General features: G+C 42.2%; 1 protein-coding gene across 3 annotated transcripts in view; it reads right to left on the reverse strand.

Moving 5' to 3' along the window:
- Positions 1–17466, reverse strand: part of HMGXB4 (HMG-box containing 4) — a 32346-nt gene that overhangs the window by 5115 nt on the left and 9765 nt on the right. For all 3 annotated transcript variants that reach the window (XM_060113052.1, XM_060113054.1, XM_060113053.1), the window contains 4 exons: positions 5568–5649; positions 4547–4611; positions 3431–3536; positions 2605–2774 (listed from right to left, as the gene is read on the reverse strand). In XM_060113052.1, coding sequence (XP_059969035.1) covers positions 2605–2774; positions 3431–3536; positions 4547–4611; positions 5568–5649 — 423 coding nt within the window. The remainder of the gene's footprint in view (positions 1–2604; positions 2775–3430; positions 3537–4546; positions 4612–5567; positions 5650–17466) is intronic.

Genomic DNA, 17466 nt, shown 5'->3' on the forward strand with positions numbered 1-17466 from the left:
CATTAGGTTTCAGGTAATCAATCTTTAAATGAGCAAACTGTATAAATCAGTGTTCCTTAAAGTGTAGTACATTTACTAATTTCAGGTGGTGTAGAGGTGAACATTAATTATTTGATATACATCCATTTTGAGGTACATTAGAAAAAAGATTAGAGTATCTCACTTGTGATAACGAGGACATGATTGTGAAAGCATGGATAAATTTATTTAAATAAAATATAAATAACTCAGGAGCTTGGGGTGAACATACACACACTACTATATATGACAGATAACCAACAAGGACCTACTGTATAGCACAGGGAACTCTACTCAATTTTCTGGGATAACCTATATGAGAAACGAATCTAAAAAAGAATGAATATACGTTTATGTGTAACTGAATCACTCTGCTGTGCACCTAAAACTAACACAACATTGTAAATCAACTATACCCCAATAAAATTAAAATTAAAAAAATACAAAGTAAATAACAGTATAAAGTGGTATGTGGAAATGGCAAAATTGTTAAGATATACACAAATGATTAGAGTCTGGGAAAAAGTGGAGTATAGGGGGAATGGGGAATTACTGCTGATGTATATGGGGTCTCTTTCGGGGGTAATGAAAATGATCTGGAATAGACAGTAGTAATGGAGCCACAAATCTGTGAATATATTAAAAGCCACTGAATTCTACATTTTAAAAGGGTAAACTTTATGGTATGTGAATTATATCGTAATAAGACTGTTCCTTATGTTAAAAAAAAAGGGGACTAGAGATTCTGCAACATTCTTTCCCTTTTCTGGTCAATATGTACATGTACCTCTCCCACAGCAACTGCTCACAGAAGCTGGCTTGTTTTATTTGCTAATTATTTATCTATTCTATCTTTCCAATTAGACTGTAAGTTTCCTGAGGATACAAAATCATCATAATTTCTACTCCCCCCAGTTTTTGGAATAATGCCTAAGTACTCAACAAGTATTTGTTAAACTCAATGGAAACGTCAGGGAAAATCTGGAATATGGAAGGTGAAAAAAAATCATTTAAAATTTTAACTTTTTAGGAAACATAAGAATGTCTAAATATGAAAAATAAATAAGGATCCCAGAATATTTTATTCTGGAAATATCTATATCCATTCAATTATCTGGGCCTACAAGAAAACAGCTGTTTTGACACCTACTAAATTTTGAGAAACTAGCCAAAGAACTTAGACAAAGCTTCATCTCTTGCGGCCTTTGGCATTTTATTTGTTGAATAATAATTCAACTTCCACATAAAAGCAATTGAGTAGTTTTATATCCCTACACTGATTTCTCAGCTTAGAGATGGCTTTAGTAATTCAGACTGATTTCTTTGCTGAAATGTCCTACTAGGACCCAGTGGAAAATTGAAATACTACACTACTTACTGAGTTAGCCAGGGAGAAATATGATTAGAAATTGAATATGGTAATAGAAATGGAACATGACAGCTTTGCAGGTTAAGTGATTTTGAAATTGAAGCTTAAAAGGACACAGATCTCCTTAGGGTACATAGCACTGTATGATTCAAGTGCAGAGTAATGAAGAGCTTGAGAACCTCAATCTCCCAGTTGCTACCTACTTTCAAAGCAGTAGAGGAACACTTAATCCCCTTTACAATCTAATCTGTCTATTAAAAACCTTGCTGGAAATGCATAGAAAAATCCAAACTCTCTTAGAAATAAAAATGATCAAAGCTTCTATGGGATTTGTACTCATTTTTCCCATTGTCTTTTTAAAAAATAAAAATGAGTTACAGGATTATATGTCAATTGTATCTCTGTAAAACTGGGGAAAAAAAAGTTACAGGGTAGTCTAATTTCCTTTTGTGCCATTGTTTCAATAGGACGGTATTAGTGTAGGGCTTCCCTGGTGGCGCAGTGGTTGAGAATCCGCCTGCTAATGCAGGGGACACGGGTTCGAGCCCTGGTCTGGGAGGATCCCACATGCCGCGGAGCAACTAGGCCCGTGAGCCACAACTACTGAGCCTGCGCGTCTGGAGCCTGTGCTCCTGCACCAAGAGAGGCCGCAATAGTGAGAGGCCTGCGCACCGCGATGAAGAGTGGCCCCCACTTGCCACAACTAGAGAAAGCCCTCGCACAGAAACGAAGACCCAACACAGCAAAAATAAATAAATTAATTAATAAACTCCTACCAACAACATCTTAAAAAAAAGGACGGTATTAGTGTAAACTTTGAGAGCCAGTAGGTAGATTCCAAATCTCTAGATGTTTCTATTACCATCTCTTTTTTTTTTTTTTGCGGTATGCAGGCCTCTCACCGTTGTGGCCTCTCCCATTGCGGAGCACAGGCTCTGGATGCGCAGGCTCAGCGGCCATGGCTCACGGGCCTAGCTGCTCTGCGGTATGTGGGATCTTCCCGGACCAGGGCACAAACCCGCGTCCCCTGCATCGGCAGGCGGACTCTCAACCACAGCACCACCAGGGAAGCCCCACCATCTCTCTTCTTTATCACCGTATCCTGAGCACCTGGCATAACCCAGCATACAGTCGTTGCTCAATGAATGTATGTGGAATGAGTAAGTGGATTCAAATTATATAAGCAACTGGAGTCATGCTGCTGGCAGTGCCCTCACCTCGGTTTCCTGCAGGCGGTGTCCAATGAGGCTCAGGGACTCTCCCAACAGCTGGAGATGAGCAGCCACGTCGATGGGCTCTGTCTCAGGGGCTTTGGCTGGCGAGGCGGGTAACAGCATGGTGGTGGGTGGGGATTTCTTTTGGGGTGACAGTACTCCTGCAGAGGAAGCTGAGAACAGAGACGAAATAGAGAGAGAAAGCTTGCCAATGTTCTTCCAGATTTTCCCTTTTTATGAGCTCTACCAGGCATTAACAAAATTATGGACTGTGGGCCAAATCTGGCTCATGACTTGTTTTTGTATTGGCCTGTGAACTAAGAATGATTTTAGATTTTTAAATGGTTGTTGTAGAAAAAACAAAGAGGAATACATGACAGAGAATGCATATGGCCCTCAGGCTTAAAATATTTACTCTCAGGGACTTCCTTGGTGGCACAGCAGTTAAGACTCCAAGTTCTTGCAGGGGGCCCGGGTTCAATCCCTGGTCAGGAAACTAGATCCCACATGCAGGCCACAACTAAGAGTTTGCATGCCGCGACTAAGGAGCCCAAGAGCTGCAACTAAGACCCAGCGCAACCGAATAAATAAATAAATAAAATATTAAATAAAAAACAAAAAACAAAATATTTACTCTCTGGCCCTTTACAGGAAAGCTTGCTGACTTCTGACTTAACATTTTCTAAATTTTTTGGCAACCCTTAATATTCAGTAATAATATCTGGATATCAAGATCTTCTTCTAATATAGGCTATTCTCCCCATTTCTTAGTGAGGAAGCAAAATTCACAGTGCTCTAGGGAAAAGAATGAAAGAGGAGAGATCACTACCTTTCACTTTCATGGAACCTTCTGAGCTGGATGCTTTTCTTTTCACAGTTGTAGCTTCTGCTTTGTTCTGTTTGTGTTGCAGATACTGAGCTTTTTGCTTCCAAATCTGCAATCAGATCAGGGCAAATAAATTTAAAAGGGCAAAAAAGTAAAAGGGAAAGCAGTCATGGAAGAGGAGAATGAAGAAAAGAAAGGGAACAGTGGAGGGGAGCAGACAGAGAGTTAATGTTAACTTTTAAGCTGGAGGGTCAGTGAACAGGCTTCAGATAGCGGTGACGGTAGTATCTTAGGAGAGGGCCACGAACACCCCCCAGTGCTAATGGTCACACTGCAGCGTTGATTCTGCGATCACTCTAAGGTTGAAATGTAAAATCATAGAGGAAACATCTGGCTCATCCTAATGTCCATGTGGTTTAAACCTTTCTTCTAACCTGCAGGTTGGAAACACCAATACTAGGATAACAATGACTCGGAAAACAGAAACTAAAGATAATCGACCTGGGTGAAAAATATATGTTGTTTTCACCCAGATGAGCTGTACCTTAAAAAAGCAAGATGGTAATTCTAATGCCTAGACTACCTTCATATCATCTAATTGGAAAGTGACTGTGATTCACATATGACTATTTATCATTGTCTTATTAGCTTTTTGACAGGAAGGTTTATTATTTGGTAATGGTTGATGAGGATGATGACCCGGAACCTACTTACCTAGTAAACATTGTCCCATGTTTTTATTATTTGCTGTGACTATCAGGTGGACCACTTTCCTCAGTTCTCAGACCACAGCTGACTAGTAGGTGTGTGTGGTCAAGGCCTCTGACTTTAGATTCTCTTTTAACACGACTCATTGCCCAAGTTACGTCATCTTTTGGCTCAGTATCAGGTTGTTGGGAAAAAATTAAGATGAGGTTAGAAGACAGCCGCCCTGCAGCTAAATCCTCATGTAGAGTGAACTGGCACCAACTACTGTATTGTCCTCTGCTAAGCCATTTTCCACTGATTTGTAATTTTTTTTTTCTATGTTCAGTGTTGTTTGGGATGGTGTGTAGGAGGATTGCACATTTTGGAAGGCATAAAGCAATGAAAACTGTGTCCGTAATAAACTGTACTTACCAGTTTGTCCTTCTCTGGCAATTGCTTCCACACCTCAGCCAGTTTTTTGCTCAGTTCCCCAAAATCTAGCATAAAAGAGTAAAAAAAAAAATAAAAAACAGAAACAACCCAAAACAGTAAAGGTTTAACCATAAACAAAACAGACGACTGATAGGAGCAAAAACTAGGAAAAGGGTCTTGAAGATCAGATTTAAATAGCACAAGAGTCTTTCAGAAAACCAAACCAAACCCCATCACTTTCCTTGATTCTCTTCTGGAAGGAAGGGGCTGTTTTGGTGGCCGTGAGACAGGCTCAAATTCTCACATGTCTACTCTCTAAGGATTTATTCCTTAAGCATCTTTCTGGTGTCTTTTAATTTGATCCCACGGAACAGGGCTTATCTACTTAAGTTAGAGAAAATATGTTATGGAGAATTTGACTAATTAAGAGATGTTAGAGTTTTACCGAATTTCTGAGAGCTCAGAGACAAAAAGAATTTCCCTAGAGCAGTTCGGAAGCAATCTTCCAGACGTGTAATGCTGTGCTTCCTTCCACATGTAGAGCGAGGTCGTGCTTTATAAAGCACATCTGTGTCTTTCACGGTGCTTCAGTGTGCCTCACAACAACCCTGGTGAGCAGGTTGGGAAGCTAGTTCACACATTGGGCAACTGAAATGTGCGGAGGGTACGTGACTTGTCTAAGGCCTGAGGTATAGTGTGCTTCTCACCTCACTAACTTCCATATAGAGACAAATATGAACAATATAATATGTCATCTCACTCCGACTCTATACTGAGGGCAGTTTAAGGAAAAGGTCAACTGTAGAATCTTGGAAAGAAACAACTGCGTATTTATGTACTGTGCTTTATGGACGGGGTGAACTAAGACAAAATCTACAGTGACTTGCACAACTGAGGAAAGAAATGAGATTTGTGTTCTTTTCATACTACGGGAATAAGTTTGCCTGCTGACTGGATTAACTGCACTGCTTCAGGGACACAGATGGAAAGTAAAAGCACTAAAGATGAGAAATGTTCTTACCTATGCCTGGATGGTCAGCCACAATGGTTACACGATACTCCTTACAGAACACCTGGTAGGCTGACATGTTCTTCTTTTTTGGCTAGTACCACATAAAAATAGAACAGGGTAAGACTTAATTAGAACACAGGTTGAGCAACCTTGCATCTGTGGGAACAAAACAAAAAAGATACCTGCACATTTTCATCAAGAGTGCTAAATTACTAACCAGCTTTCCTAAACACGGTAATTAATTTTTAATCCATGTTACTTATGACGCAGAGATGAGTATCAGTATTACTTTAGAAGGTAAAAACCACATGCTAAATTAATTTTAGATTTTTCAGGTTGGTGCAGCTACCTGATAATTACTTGTAAAGCTCTTCATCTTTCCTACAAATGTTACATATTTCGGTTAGAGTTAAGTGCTAAGAAAATCTTTACCTCTCCTGGGGTGTCAAGTTTTCATTTTCTTTGAAAATAAGAATCACATAATTTCCCTTTGCTTTGGGGCCAGAAAATCAAGAGCTAAATTTATGTTCATATTGTTCCTCTGGTTTTGATTTCTAATCTTAAAATTTTCCTGATCCTGCTTTGACTGTCACTTGTAGTTTATCATTATTTTATTATTCACATTCTTGTGGTCCAAGGTGAGAAGTAAATAAATAACTGAAGACAATTCTTTGGTCCTTAACATAAGACGAACCTCTTTCACTTCAACAAACTGCTTTGTACCCCCTGAAATATGTTTATTCTTCACTTATGACAATTCCAAAAGCAATGCATGATTTTTGAGAAACAAAAACGAAATGAGCTTTTAAAACCAGTTCAGTGAGGGATATATAAAACAAAAGATACTATATATTACTATGCATCCCATTTTACAATTATCCATAGACTCAGGAGAAAAAAGTTTTCCTACCTGAAAAGGTGCATTAGATACCACCTGTTCAAATCTCTCATTTTGAGGATGAGAAAGGAAACTTAGAAAAATAGTGACTTCCCTGGGTCCTGCAGCTATGCCAGTTATAACACGAGAATGGCTACAACCTAGCCTCACCTCCAGGGCTATGCATTATGGGCCAAAGAAAAAAAAATATGTTGTAACAGAAAAAATTACTTTTCAAAAGAAAAGATTATCCCTTTGTAACCGTTATCTAATAAACTGAGATGTCTTCAGTCTGGCTTTCCTTACAACCTCATCTGTAAGTATCAAAACATGATGATCAGTCCTCCATCGCCTCCCAAGATAGTCCTTTCTGGTCCTGCAGTTATAAAGACATGAACAGTTGGCTGGTGCTTTAAAAGCTACTGGAAACTTGTTTGCCTCAAGAATCTGATTTTACAACCAAAACAAACCAACAAACAACACAGTCCTGTCTTGTGACTTCAGAGTTGCACCTTGTTTTTAAATGAAGCCTGATAACACTTTATTCACCTTAGTTCTTTTTAAAAAAAATTTATTTATTTAATTTATTTATCTTTGGTTGCATTGGGTCTTCGTTGCTGCGCACAGGCTTTCTCTAGTTGTGGCGAGCGGGGGCTACTCTTCATTGCGGTGCGCGGGCTTCTCATTGCGGTGGCTTCTCTTGCTGCGGAGCACGGGCTCAAGGCGTACAGGCTTCAGTAGTTGTGGCACGTGGGCTCAGTACTTGTGGCTCGCGGGCCCTAGCGCGCAGGCTCAGTAGTTGTGGTGCACGGGCTTAGCTGCTGCACGGGCTTAGCTGCTCCACGGCATGTGGGATCTTCTTGGAACAGGGCTTGAACCCGTGTCCCCTGAACTGGCAGGCAGATTCTTAACCACTGCATCACCAGGGAAGCCCTCACCTTAGTTCTTAATGTTGTTTTCATAAAACAACTATCCTCAAAGGCCAAAACTAGCCAAAACTTATGACAGTAAAAAAGCTGTGTGATGGCTCAGACTTTAATTCCAAAAGGAATTCTGAAACCATTTTTGAAGAATGGAAACAACCCTGAAACGTCTTCCAAAGTAAACTGCTTTGAATGAGATAGCACTTCTTTGGCTACAAAAATTATGCCATGTTTGTTATAAATTTAGCTTCAAAAATTTTAGACTAATCTTTTAAAAACAGCTTATTCATAGGCCTGACATTTGGCCATAAAATAAAACTTGCAAGGAGTTTTAACAATGTTTTCTCAAACATGATATAAGACTATGAAAAGTCAATGCTCCCTATTCCACAAGGCTATCTACAGCTATAATATAAAATTGAAACTACCTTTACAAAATTAATCACAACTCTTACCCAATGTTAGATCCAAATCCACATAGTGAAGAAAGGGGTTTGTCTCATAACTCTTATAAAGGACTTTATTCAATTATGTAGAAAATATACCAGCATTTATTGAGTATCTGTACTGGGTACAGTGAGTAGTTAAGAGGATGAACTTTTGGAGCCCAGATCTTATTCTAAGGCAGTCAAGCAGCATAAAATAGTGGAAAACATATGAAATGTAAAGTTTAAAGGCCCACCATTTTTTCTCACCATTTTAGCTTCACCTTATACTAATTATTTGATCCTGAATAAAATGCATGAGAAGTGGATTGCTCTCTGACATGTGATATTTAAAAATATATATATATCTTGTTATTTACTTATTTGGTTGCGTCGGGTCTTAGTTGCAGTACGCGGGATCTTCACTGCTATGTGCGGGATCCTCGTGGCGGCATGCGGGATCTTTTAGTGGTGGCATGCGGGATCTTTAATGGTGGCATGCAGGATCTTTAGCTGCGGCATGTGGGGATCTAGTTCCCTGACCAGGGATCAAACCCAGACACCGTGCATTGGGAATGCGGAGTCTTAGCCACTGGACCACCAGGGAAGTCCCCTGACATGTGATATTAAAAGTATTTCAATGGCAAAGAAGGAAAAACAGAGCCTAAAGAGAAGGAGACTGCAAAGGAAAGAGAAAAAAAGTAACCCACCAAAGTATTCTGCCATTCATTTCTTAATAAATATTTACTGAGCATCCACTATGTGCCAGACATTGGGAATACAGCCAAGAACCAGACACATAACCTAACAGAAAAGACAGGTAAATATGTCATAATAAAATACGACAATATTATAGGGAAACTACTGGGTGTTACAGGAACATGTATTAGGAGCACCTCACAAATTAGGAAATCGAAGAAAGCCTCTGGAGGAAGTGACGTTAAATGTACATTGGAAAGCTGGTTGGAATTAGCCAGGTGAAGAGTGGTTACGGGTGTTCTAGGCTCTTAGAGTGGTAACACTCACCAGAGAGAGAAATAGGAGATGATCTCAGAGAAGCAGGGAGTGCTTAGAGACGGATGCCTTGTAACCTGTATTAAAGAGTATGGACTCCACCGGAAAGAAGTGATGCAACTATGTTAAGCAGGAAGTCACATGGTCAGGTTGCACGTTAGGACCATGGAGAATGGACTGGAACAGAGCAACAGCGGAGGCAGGAAGCCCGATGGGGGTTGGGGGGCTGCTGCAGGAGTGCCCGAGAGGGATGATGAAGGCCTACAGACAAGGCACTGGGGTTGGAGAAAGGCAGATACGTTGAAAGGGAGGGAGAAGTGACAGGATTTATCAGAGATAATGTGAAAAAATGGAAAGAGCCTGGGCTTTTGGAGGCCGACAGAGCTAGGTTAGAATCCTGACCATACTATTTACTGGTTACACAAACTGCTTCATTTCCCTGAGCTTTAGTTTCCCTGTCAGTAAAACTTGGATAATACCATTCCCAGAGGTGGGAATTAATCAGCGTTTGGCGCTTCAGTAGGTACTCAGTCAAGTTACTTCTGTGGTAGGCAGAATTCCAAGATGGCGCTCAGGATTTCGGCCTCCTGGTGGACACACCCCGTAAAATGCCCTCCCCTTGACTGTGGGCAGGACTGGTGAATACGATGGGGCATCACTCCCGTGATCATATTATGTTATATGGCAGAAGGGAATTTGCAGATGTAATTAAGGTCCCTAAGTGAGCTGAATCTGAGTGAATCCAAAGGGAGATTATCCTGAGTGGGCCTGACCTTATCCAGTGAGCCCTTAAAAGAGGTGAGACCCAACAGGAGACACTCTCCTGTTGTTGGCCTTGAACTTGAAGACAACAAGTTGCCATGAGTTTTACAATTGCAAGGACCTGAATGCTGTCAACAACCTGGAAGAGGACCTCTAGCCTCAGCTAAGGACCCAGTTCTAGCCGACACCTGGATTCAGCCTTGTGAGAGATGAGCAGAGAACCCAGTGGAGCCCTATCTGGACTTCTGATCTACAGAATTGTGAGCTAATGGACGGATATTGTTTTAAACTGCTCAATTTGTGGTAACTTGTTAGGCCATGATAGGAAAGTTCCTTTCTATTCTCTCTGTATTTGTCAAAATAGAAGTTGTAGCATCCAAAAAGCGAATACAAGATTTTTAAAAAATAGAAATTCTGGTGAGGGAGGATAGAGTGAAATCTTCTGACCTAAATCAGACAAAGAAAATAGCAGCAAGGCCTTTACTTTAAACTTTAAACTTTCATTTCAGTAGTAAAGTATTCTTCTGGTGAAGTTAGTCATGTTCAGAGATGCTACACAAGTGAGTTCTGGGTGCTGCATCCCCTTTATTAATTGAGTAGCAGCCTCATATCCCCAAATGCTCTAAGTGATCTAATCCTTTCAAATCCCCCTTTACTGGGCCCAAGATAAAATGAGGTTGCATTACAAAGAAAGGCATGAGTTCATATAAGTTCTGTTTGGCTGTGAGAGAGAGACGGAGAGAGGGAGATATGGATTGATTAGTCTGTGTGATTCTGCTCTAAGAACCCATTCCTTGGAGTGTGTGTGACAGCATGAGATCTGCTTTCCCCAGATAGTTCCTGTATGTCTCCCTCAGTGTGTGTAACTCGCTACCCAAGTGTAATTCTGATGTTTGGAGCTGACATAGTTTAAAAAATAAAATTATGGCTCTTTAACATATACCAATGACTTCACCTGGTGAAGAGAGTAAAATCCAGGTGCACTAGGCTGACACTCTGTTGGACTGAGCAACTGCTGGCCTTCATTGTGGATCCTTCCTAAGGGATTTTCAAGGGAAACTCTGACAATTTTCACCTTATGTGCTGACCTTAGAACCTAATCATTGTGCTCTAAGATGCAACTCAGGCCTGTGGATCCAAAGTTTGGAATTTGAACTTAAGGGTTAAATTTTTTCCAGGGAACAGACATTTTTCTACATTAATAGTTAGAAATAACACAAATAATGGATGATCTCGAGACATCAAAATATTTCCAAGTGACTCTAAATGCAAGGCTAGTAACTGCACCCTAGACTTTCTAGTGCAAGAAAACAGTATGGCCAGTGAATCACAGTAGTTACATCTAGAATAATATGGGCTCTCCTTTAACAAAATGTTAATATTTTAAAAACTTGGATACTTTATTACTAGCAAATGACTAGCAACAAATCCACTTAAGTGTGACTCACAAAGTTGTAATTTTTACAGCCAGAACCTCTTTTTAAATGTTTGAGGATACGTGTCACAATATCAAGACCTTCTAAGAGCAACTTTTTTTTTTTTTTTTTTTTTGCAGTATGTGGGCCTCTCACCGTTGTGGCCTCTCCCGTTGCGGAGCACAGGCTCCGGACGTGCAGGCTCAGCGGCCATGGCTCACGGGCCCAGCCGCTCCACGGCACGTGGGATCTTCCCGGACCGGGGCACGAACCCGTGTCCCCTGCATTGGCAGGCGGACTCTCAACCACTGCGCCACCAAGGAAGCCCTAAGAGCAACTTCTTAATGCCCTGTTTAAAGCAGTCACGCTGAATTCTTTGAGATCATAGAACTCTTTGAGAAACTCTGATAGAAATCCCTCTTCAAGGCCATCTATGAACCTATAGCTTAGGTTTAAGAACCTATTTTAAAGGATAAAACATCTGGGAATTCAGGCAAAACATCATTTATGAATCTTCAAAATAAAACCTGGCTTTCTTCTGCTGATGACAGGAACCCAGTCTCTTCACTGATGTCAATACTGTGCAGGAGACACCGTTACCAAGGCTTCACCTATAGAGACTCATTTAACCCGCCCAGCAACCTGACGAGGTAAGTTCCATCATTCCTGCCATTTTAAAGATGAGAAACAGATCCAGAGTCATTTACCCAGGAGTGGCAGGGCCACCGTCTGATGCTCTTCTGGACTAACTTGACTCAGATCCCTAAATGTGATCTGGCTAAAGGAAAGGGTGACAGAGAAGTAAAGGTTTCACACCAAAGCTTTTATTTTAACCTTTCTGAATGGGGATCTATTTCTGCTCTCTCTCATAATACACCACTGAATATAATTTAAACATTCTTTCTGGGTCCTGTAATCAGAAAAATCTGGGTTCAAATTCCTGTGCTGCCACTAAACAGGTGTGCATCCTGGGGCAGGTTATTTCACTTTGAGCTTATTCCTGTGAAATGGACAGGATGATACCTACATCTCATTGGGTTCCTGTGAAAATTCACCAATATACCATAGATAAAAAACTTAGTGCAGTGCTTAGAACAACTCAGTAAGTATAGCTATTATTATTATATATATTTTTTGGCGGTACGCGGGCCTCTCACTTTTGTGGCCTCTCCCGTTGCGGAGCACAGGCTCCAGACATGCAGGCTCAGCGGCCATGGCTCACCGGCCCAGCTGCTCCACGGCATGTGGGATCTTCTCGGACCGGGGCACGAACCCGTGTCCCCTGCATCGGCAGGCAGACTCTCAACCACTGCGCCACCAGGGAAGCCCTCTTATTATTGTAATTTACTAACGCCCCCCTCCTGCCTTCCACATGGTTACTTTTAACCTTCTGCTGGCTAGACCTCCTGTGGTTCTCTGAACATCCTATGCCCTCTTGGGCCTGCACATGCATTTCCACTCCCTGACTGGAATACCTATTTGGCCTTAAGTTTCGGTTCAGGGCTGCCTCCCCCGAAAGCTTCTTGGACACCCACAGGCTTTCCCTGGCACTCTGCACCCACCTCTGCTGAGATTCAACACTCTGAACGCTTTCCAACCCCTTACTACACCCGGAGCTCTTTGAGAGCTAACACTGTACCTGATTCAGTGCCTGGCACAATGTAAGTGCAGAATAAATATGTACTGAATGCATAACAAAGTCTCAGAATTGTGTGTGAAAAGGTCAGTACGCACATTCGTGTTATCTTGTCTGCTTTTCACAACACCCTCGTAGGTGAAGTTCTACGAAGAAAACAAGAGTCAGAGTGGTCCCCTGACTCCCCTCCAGCTGATGTTCCTTTCCCCAGTGCCCACGACATGCTCCAAGGAGCTGTAGGAAACTTGCTCTATAACATCTGCTTTTGGTCCTTAGAGACCCTCTTTTCTTTCTGGTTCTTAACTGCTTTCCAAATAGGTGATAGCTACAGAGTTTGCTTCCTAAAAGGTGGATGTTAATATTAAAAAGCAAAAGAAAACATAAACAACCATATAAGCAGAGCCCCTTTGCTTAGTCGAATATGCGAAATGAGTGGTTGAAAAAAAAACTTTTAAAAAGATGTTTTCAAGTACATTTTATGCTTCCGAAGAACGTGGGATGAAAGCAACAGTCGCTGTTAACAGCAGCTACTGACTGAGCCCTGCCCTGTGCCAAGCGTGCTACATGTACACCTAATTTAATCTAAGTAACCCCATTTCACAAGTGAGCAGAGAAGTGAGGAAGCAATCTCAAGAGAACAAGGCTAGTAAGTAGCAGCAAGAACAGGAACCAAGTCTGCTGAACTCGAGTCCAAGCTTTCAGCCCCTTCATTTCAACATCTGTATGCCTCCACAGGACAAATCTCAGACACCAGTGCACCATGTCAGTCTCCCTTACCCTAGAACCTACTTTTAGCTTTGTCAAAGATTGGTAGTGGCACCGGGTAACCATTTCTTAAGTTTTAGAAAGGCATGTGCTACAGTGGAAAGAGTACAGCCTTGGGGTTAAAGAACCTATTTTAAAATTCTGGCTCCATGTCTTTTCTTCTCAGCCTCCTCCTCTGTGAAAGGGGGCTAACAATACCTGTCAGTCAAGACCCCTATGTGTGCAAAAATGCCTCAGAGAGCCTGGCACACAGCAGGCTCTCAGAGATGGTACCTCCTGATCTGTACCACTTATCGCTACTGTTACTGAGCTTCAGTCTTACCAGAGGGAGAATTTATGTAACACCATGACAAGTCTAGTTATCTCTCAGAATTTAACTTTTTTTAAAATTTATTTATTTTGGCTGTGTTGGGTCTTCGTTTCTGTGCAAGGGCTTTCTCTAGTTGTGGCGAGCAGGGGCCACTCTTCATCACGGTGCGCGGGCCTCTCACTCTCGCGGCCTCTCTTGTTGAGGAGCACAGGCTCCAGACGCGCAGGCTCAGCAGTTGTGGCTCACGGGCCCAGCTGCTCCACGGCATGTGGGATTCTCCCAGACCAGGGCTCGAACCCGTGTCCCCTGCACTAGCAGGCAGACTCTCAACCACTGCGCCACCAGGGAAGCCCTATCTCTCAGAATTTAGTTTATTAGTAGATCAACAGTAATGTCCGAGTGTGCCAGGCACTAGGCCACTGGGCCAGGCTTCGTTTGCTTAGAGGAAATGAGAACATTCTGGAAACATACAGGTAAGTGAAGGCATTCCTCTGAAGTGGCAACATCACAGATTTTAGTTTGAGTGGTAGTGAATGGGCTTTTACTGATTTAGTAAAACCAAAAGTAAGGCATTTCTGAAATGTGACCATATCCTGCTCCTCCAATATAAACCAAAAGATCCCCACTCCAACGGGATGGTCTTAAAGGGGAAACGATGCATCAAGTTATCACCATATGATTTCTCTCTCTTCCTGGAAAGCACGATTCAACAACAAAGAAACAAACAGGCAAACAGAAAAGCTAAAAAAACACTCCCTAAATGAAACTCCACACTGAAAGTGTCACCATGCACAAGGGAGATAGTCCAATCTCCCTTCTTTGTATCAGTCAAAATTCTCCAGCAAGAGTCCCCCCCTGCTGCCTTCGCTTCTCACTCTCGTGTGGACTCTGCCAACATGGCTTCCATTCTCCCCACTACACCTGAACTCCTGTCTTCTCAAGCATGAGACCAATCTTCTTGAAACTGTCTTCCTCCCTCTGCGATGCTAAGCCCTCTCGGTGTCTCCTCCAGCACCACGGCCCCTCTTCCCTGTCCAGTAACCTCGTGTGTGTGCTACACGATTCCACTCTGGGCTGTATGACCTCCCATCCACTCACACGTTTCATTTACTGCCTGTGAACACCCAACTTGTAACCCTGGTTTCAGGTGGTCCACTGAACTCTAGGTCTCCCATTTCCACGGCTCCCTGGAAAGTCTACTGAGATGATGGCTGTAAAAACTAACATGTGTTGAATGTTATTTAGCTAATGTGCCGAACACTGTGCAAAGCCAAGGTTCCCAAACTTTGTTGGTTCATGGTTCCTGTGTGGGTCTTCATGTGGTACGTGCTTTCTATCACAGCATTCACTGAAGGGAATGGAACATAAAAAGACGTTGAAACTGTGAATTACTTTGTGCCAGTAGTTCACAAGGTACCTGACAGATGGCAAGTGTGACTGCTTCTCCTGAAATTTTAATGCTGAAAAAATCTAGTGGTGCCACTGTGAGTCTGCTGGGGCGCCCCAGAGGGCCTTGGCACACCGAGGCCCTGAACACCTTTCCATGTATTACCTCACTGAACCCTTAACAACCCTACCAGGTAGGTCTATCATCATCCCCACTTGTAGATGGAGAAGTCATGCAACTTGTCCAGCATCGCATAGCTTCGGAGTGGTAGAGCCAGGAATGGAGCCCAAGGGGTCTGGCTCCATAGCCACACTCTTAACCACTTAGCTATGCTGAATCTCTCGATGCTTATATCTTGGAATCTAAACCTAACTTTTCTGCTTCTCCCAAACCAGCCATTCTCTTGCTTCTCTATTTTCATTGCAGTCTTGGTCACAGATTCTAGGGTAGAAAGGGCACACAGAGGCCTCCTGCATTTCCACCAGGGGGCTCTCTGTGTGTGCTCACTGCAGGCCGAGGGAACGCTATTCCTGAAACCTTCCTTTCTATCTCTAGGTGGACTTTCAGATACTATTTTATTTTTTATTTTTTGGCCGCACTGCTAGGGTTGCAGGATCTTAGTTCCCCAGCCAGGGATTGAACCCGTGCCCGTTGCAGTGGAAGCGCAGAGTCCTAACCACTGGACTGCCAGGGAATTCCCTCAGATGGTTCTTGTTTTATACTGAAACAAAACCCAGGCTTTAAAAAATTTCTTTCTTTCTTTATTTTTTTGGAAAGGATTTTTTTTAAAGCTCCATGGAAATTTTCATGCACAGGTCAGGTTTAAAAAACATGGTGTATGTCCCATAAATAATCTGTTGGCTAAATAAATGATTACATTCAAAGTATCAGGTTTCCGGTTTGGACAGTCACAGTCCAGTACTGATTCACAGTAAGATTTTTTGCTATAAACTGAAATTCACTTTTCACTAGCAACTGCTAGCTGCATGGGGGAATTATAAATAAGTCCCTACCCTTGAGGAGATGATAATTTTAGCTTGCGAGGCATCCAGGTTCAAAACTTTAAGGGACATTTATATACTCATTTATGTTTCTGGCTCCCCAGAGCCAAGCCCAGCCGCCAGATCTTGTCAGTTTTTTCTTCAGAGTCTTTCTTGAATCTGTCTCTTCAATTTTATTTCTATCAGGCTTTCATTACTGACCTCCGACTATAATGACCTCCTGGGTGATCTGCCACAAGTCTCTCCTCGCTCTAAGTCACCAGGTATAGCTTCATCATTTTATTCTTAAATTATCATGTACAGCGTATTTAAACTCTGCTCATAACCCCAAAGTGCCCATGGCCAAATCCCTTACTTTGGCATTCAAGATTCTTCACCATTTGCTTACAACCTACCTTTTCGATGCTATGTTTTATCCACATGTTCATTCGACATGTGTCACAAAATGCTTACCAAGGACACTGAGGAGTTGAAGGTAATAACATCAAGGTGGCTAAGCGTCCCTAAGGAGCTAAAACGCCCTCAAGGAGTCTTCAGTAGGGGAAATCGAATATATACAAAGACGAATCCAATATAAGGAAGACAACAAGTGCAGTAAGTTCCCATAGCAAGGGTGTTATGGGAATTCAGAAGTTAATTATAACTGGAGAGTCAGGATGTCTTAGAGGAGGTGGCATTTGATTGCATTTTGAAGGGAAGGCAGGGCTTCAATATGTGAAGGAGAAAAAACAAGGGGAAGAAGGTCACTGCAAACTACCATCTAAGGAGCGGAGCTAAGACGGTACGGAACAAGTCGGGTTCCCACACAGTACACGCAAAGCAGACTAATAGGAGGTAAGGCTGAAAAGGGAAGTTTTGGGCTAAATCACAATTATGAATGCTTGGTCAAGGGTTTGGACTTTGATATTTATTCATTCACGAAGTATTTACTGACTTTCTACGATGGGCCAGACTGTGGGTTATGTACCGGGGACAGAGTAGACAGCAAGACAGACATGATCCCGGTCCTCCTGGAGCTTTTGGGTCTAACATAAAGGCAGTAAGGATCCACTGAGGATGTTGAACAGACAACTGTCATCATCAAAGTGGTCCTTAAGTTCATTCCGGCATCAGAGTAAGATGAATTGCATGGGGGAGGGGGCCATTTATTACTACATTAAGTAGTAATGTACTTAATGAGAGGGATGAGGGAGGGATGAGGCAGTGGTGATAGAGGGCATAAGGGTGTGGAAGTTATTAAAGAGGAAGAGTATCAGGCTCAACAGCTGAGTGGAAATAGTGGAGGGTGTGGGCAGGGAAGAGGGAAATGTAAAAGTGAACCATAAGGTTGGAGAAAAATCAGAACAGTGGTTGGTTTTAGGTGTGGGGATTGACTGAAAAAGGGTATGAGAAA

The sequence above is a fragment of the Mesoplodon densirostris genome, chromosome 11 (assembly GCF_025265405.1).
Source record: "Mesoplodon densirostris isolate mMesDen1 chromosome 11, mMesDen1 primary haplotype, whole genome shotgun sequence".
Lineage (NCBI taxonomy): Eukaryota > Metazoa > Chordata > Mammalia > Artiodactyla > Ziphiidae > Mesoplodon > Mesoplodon densirostris.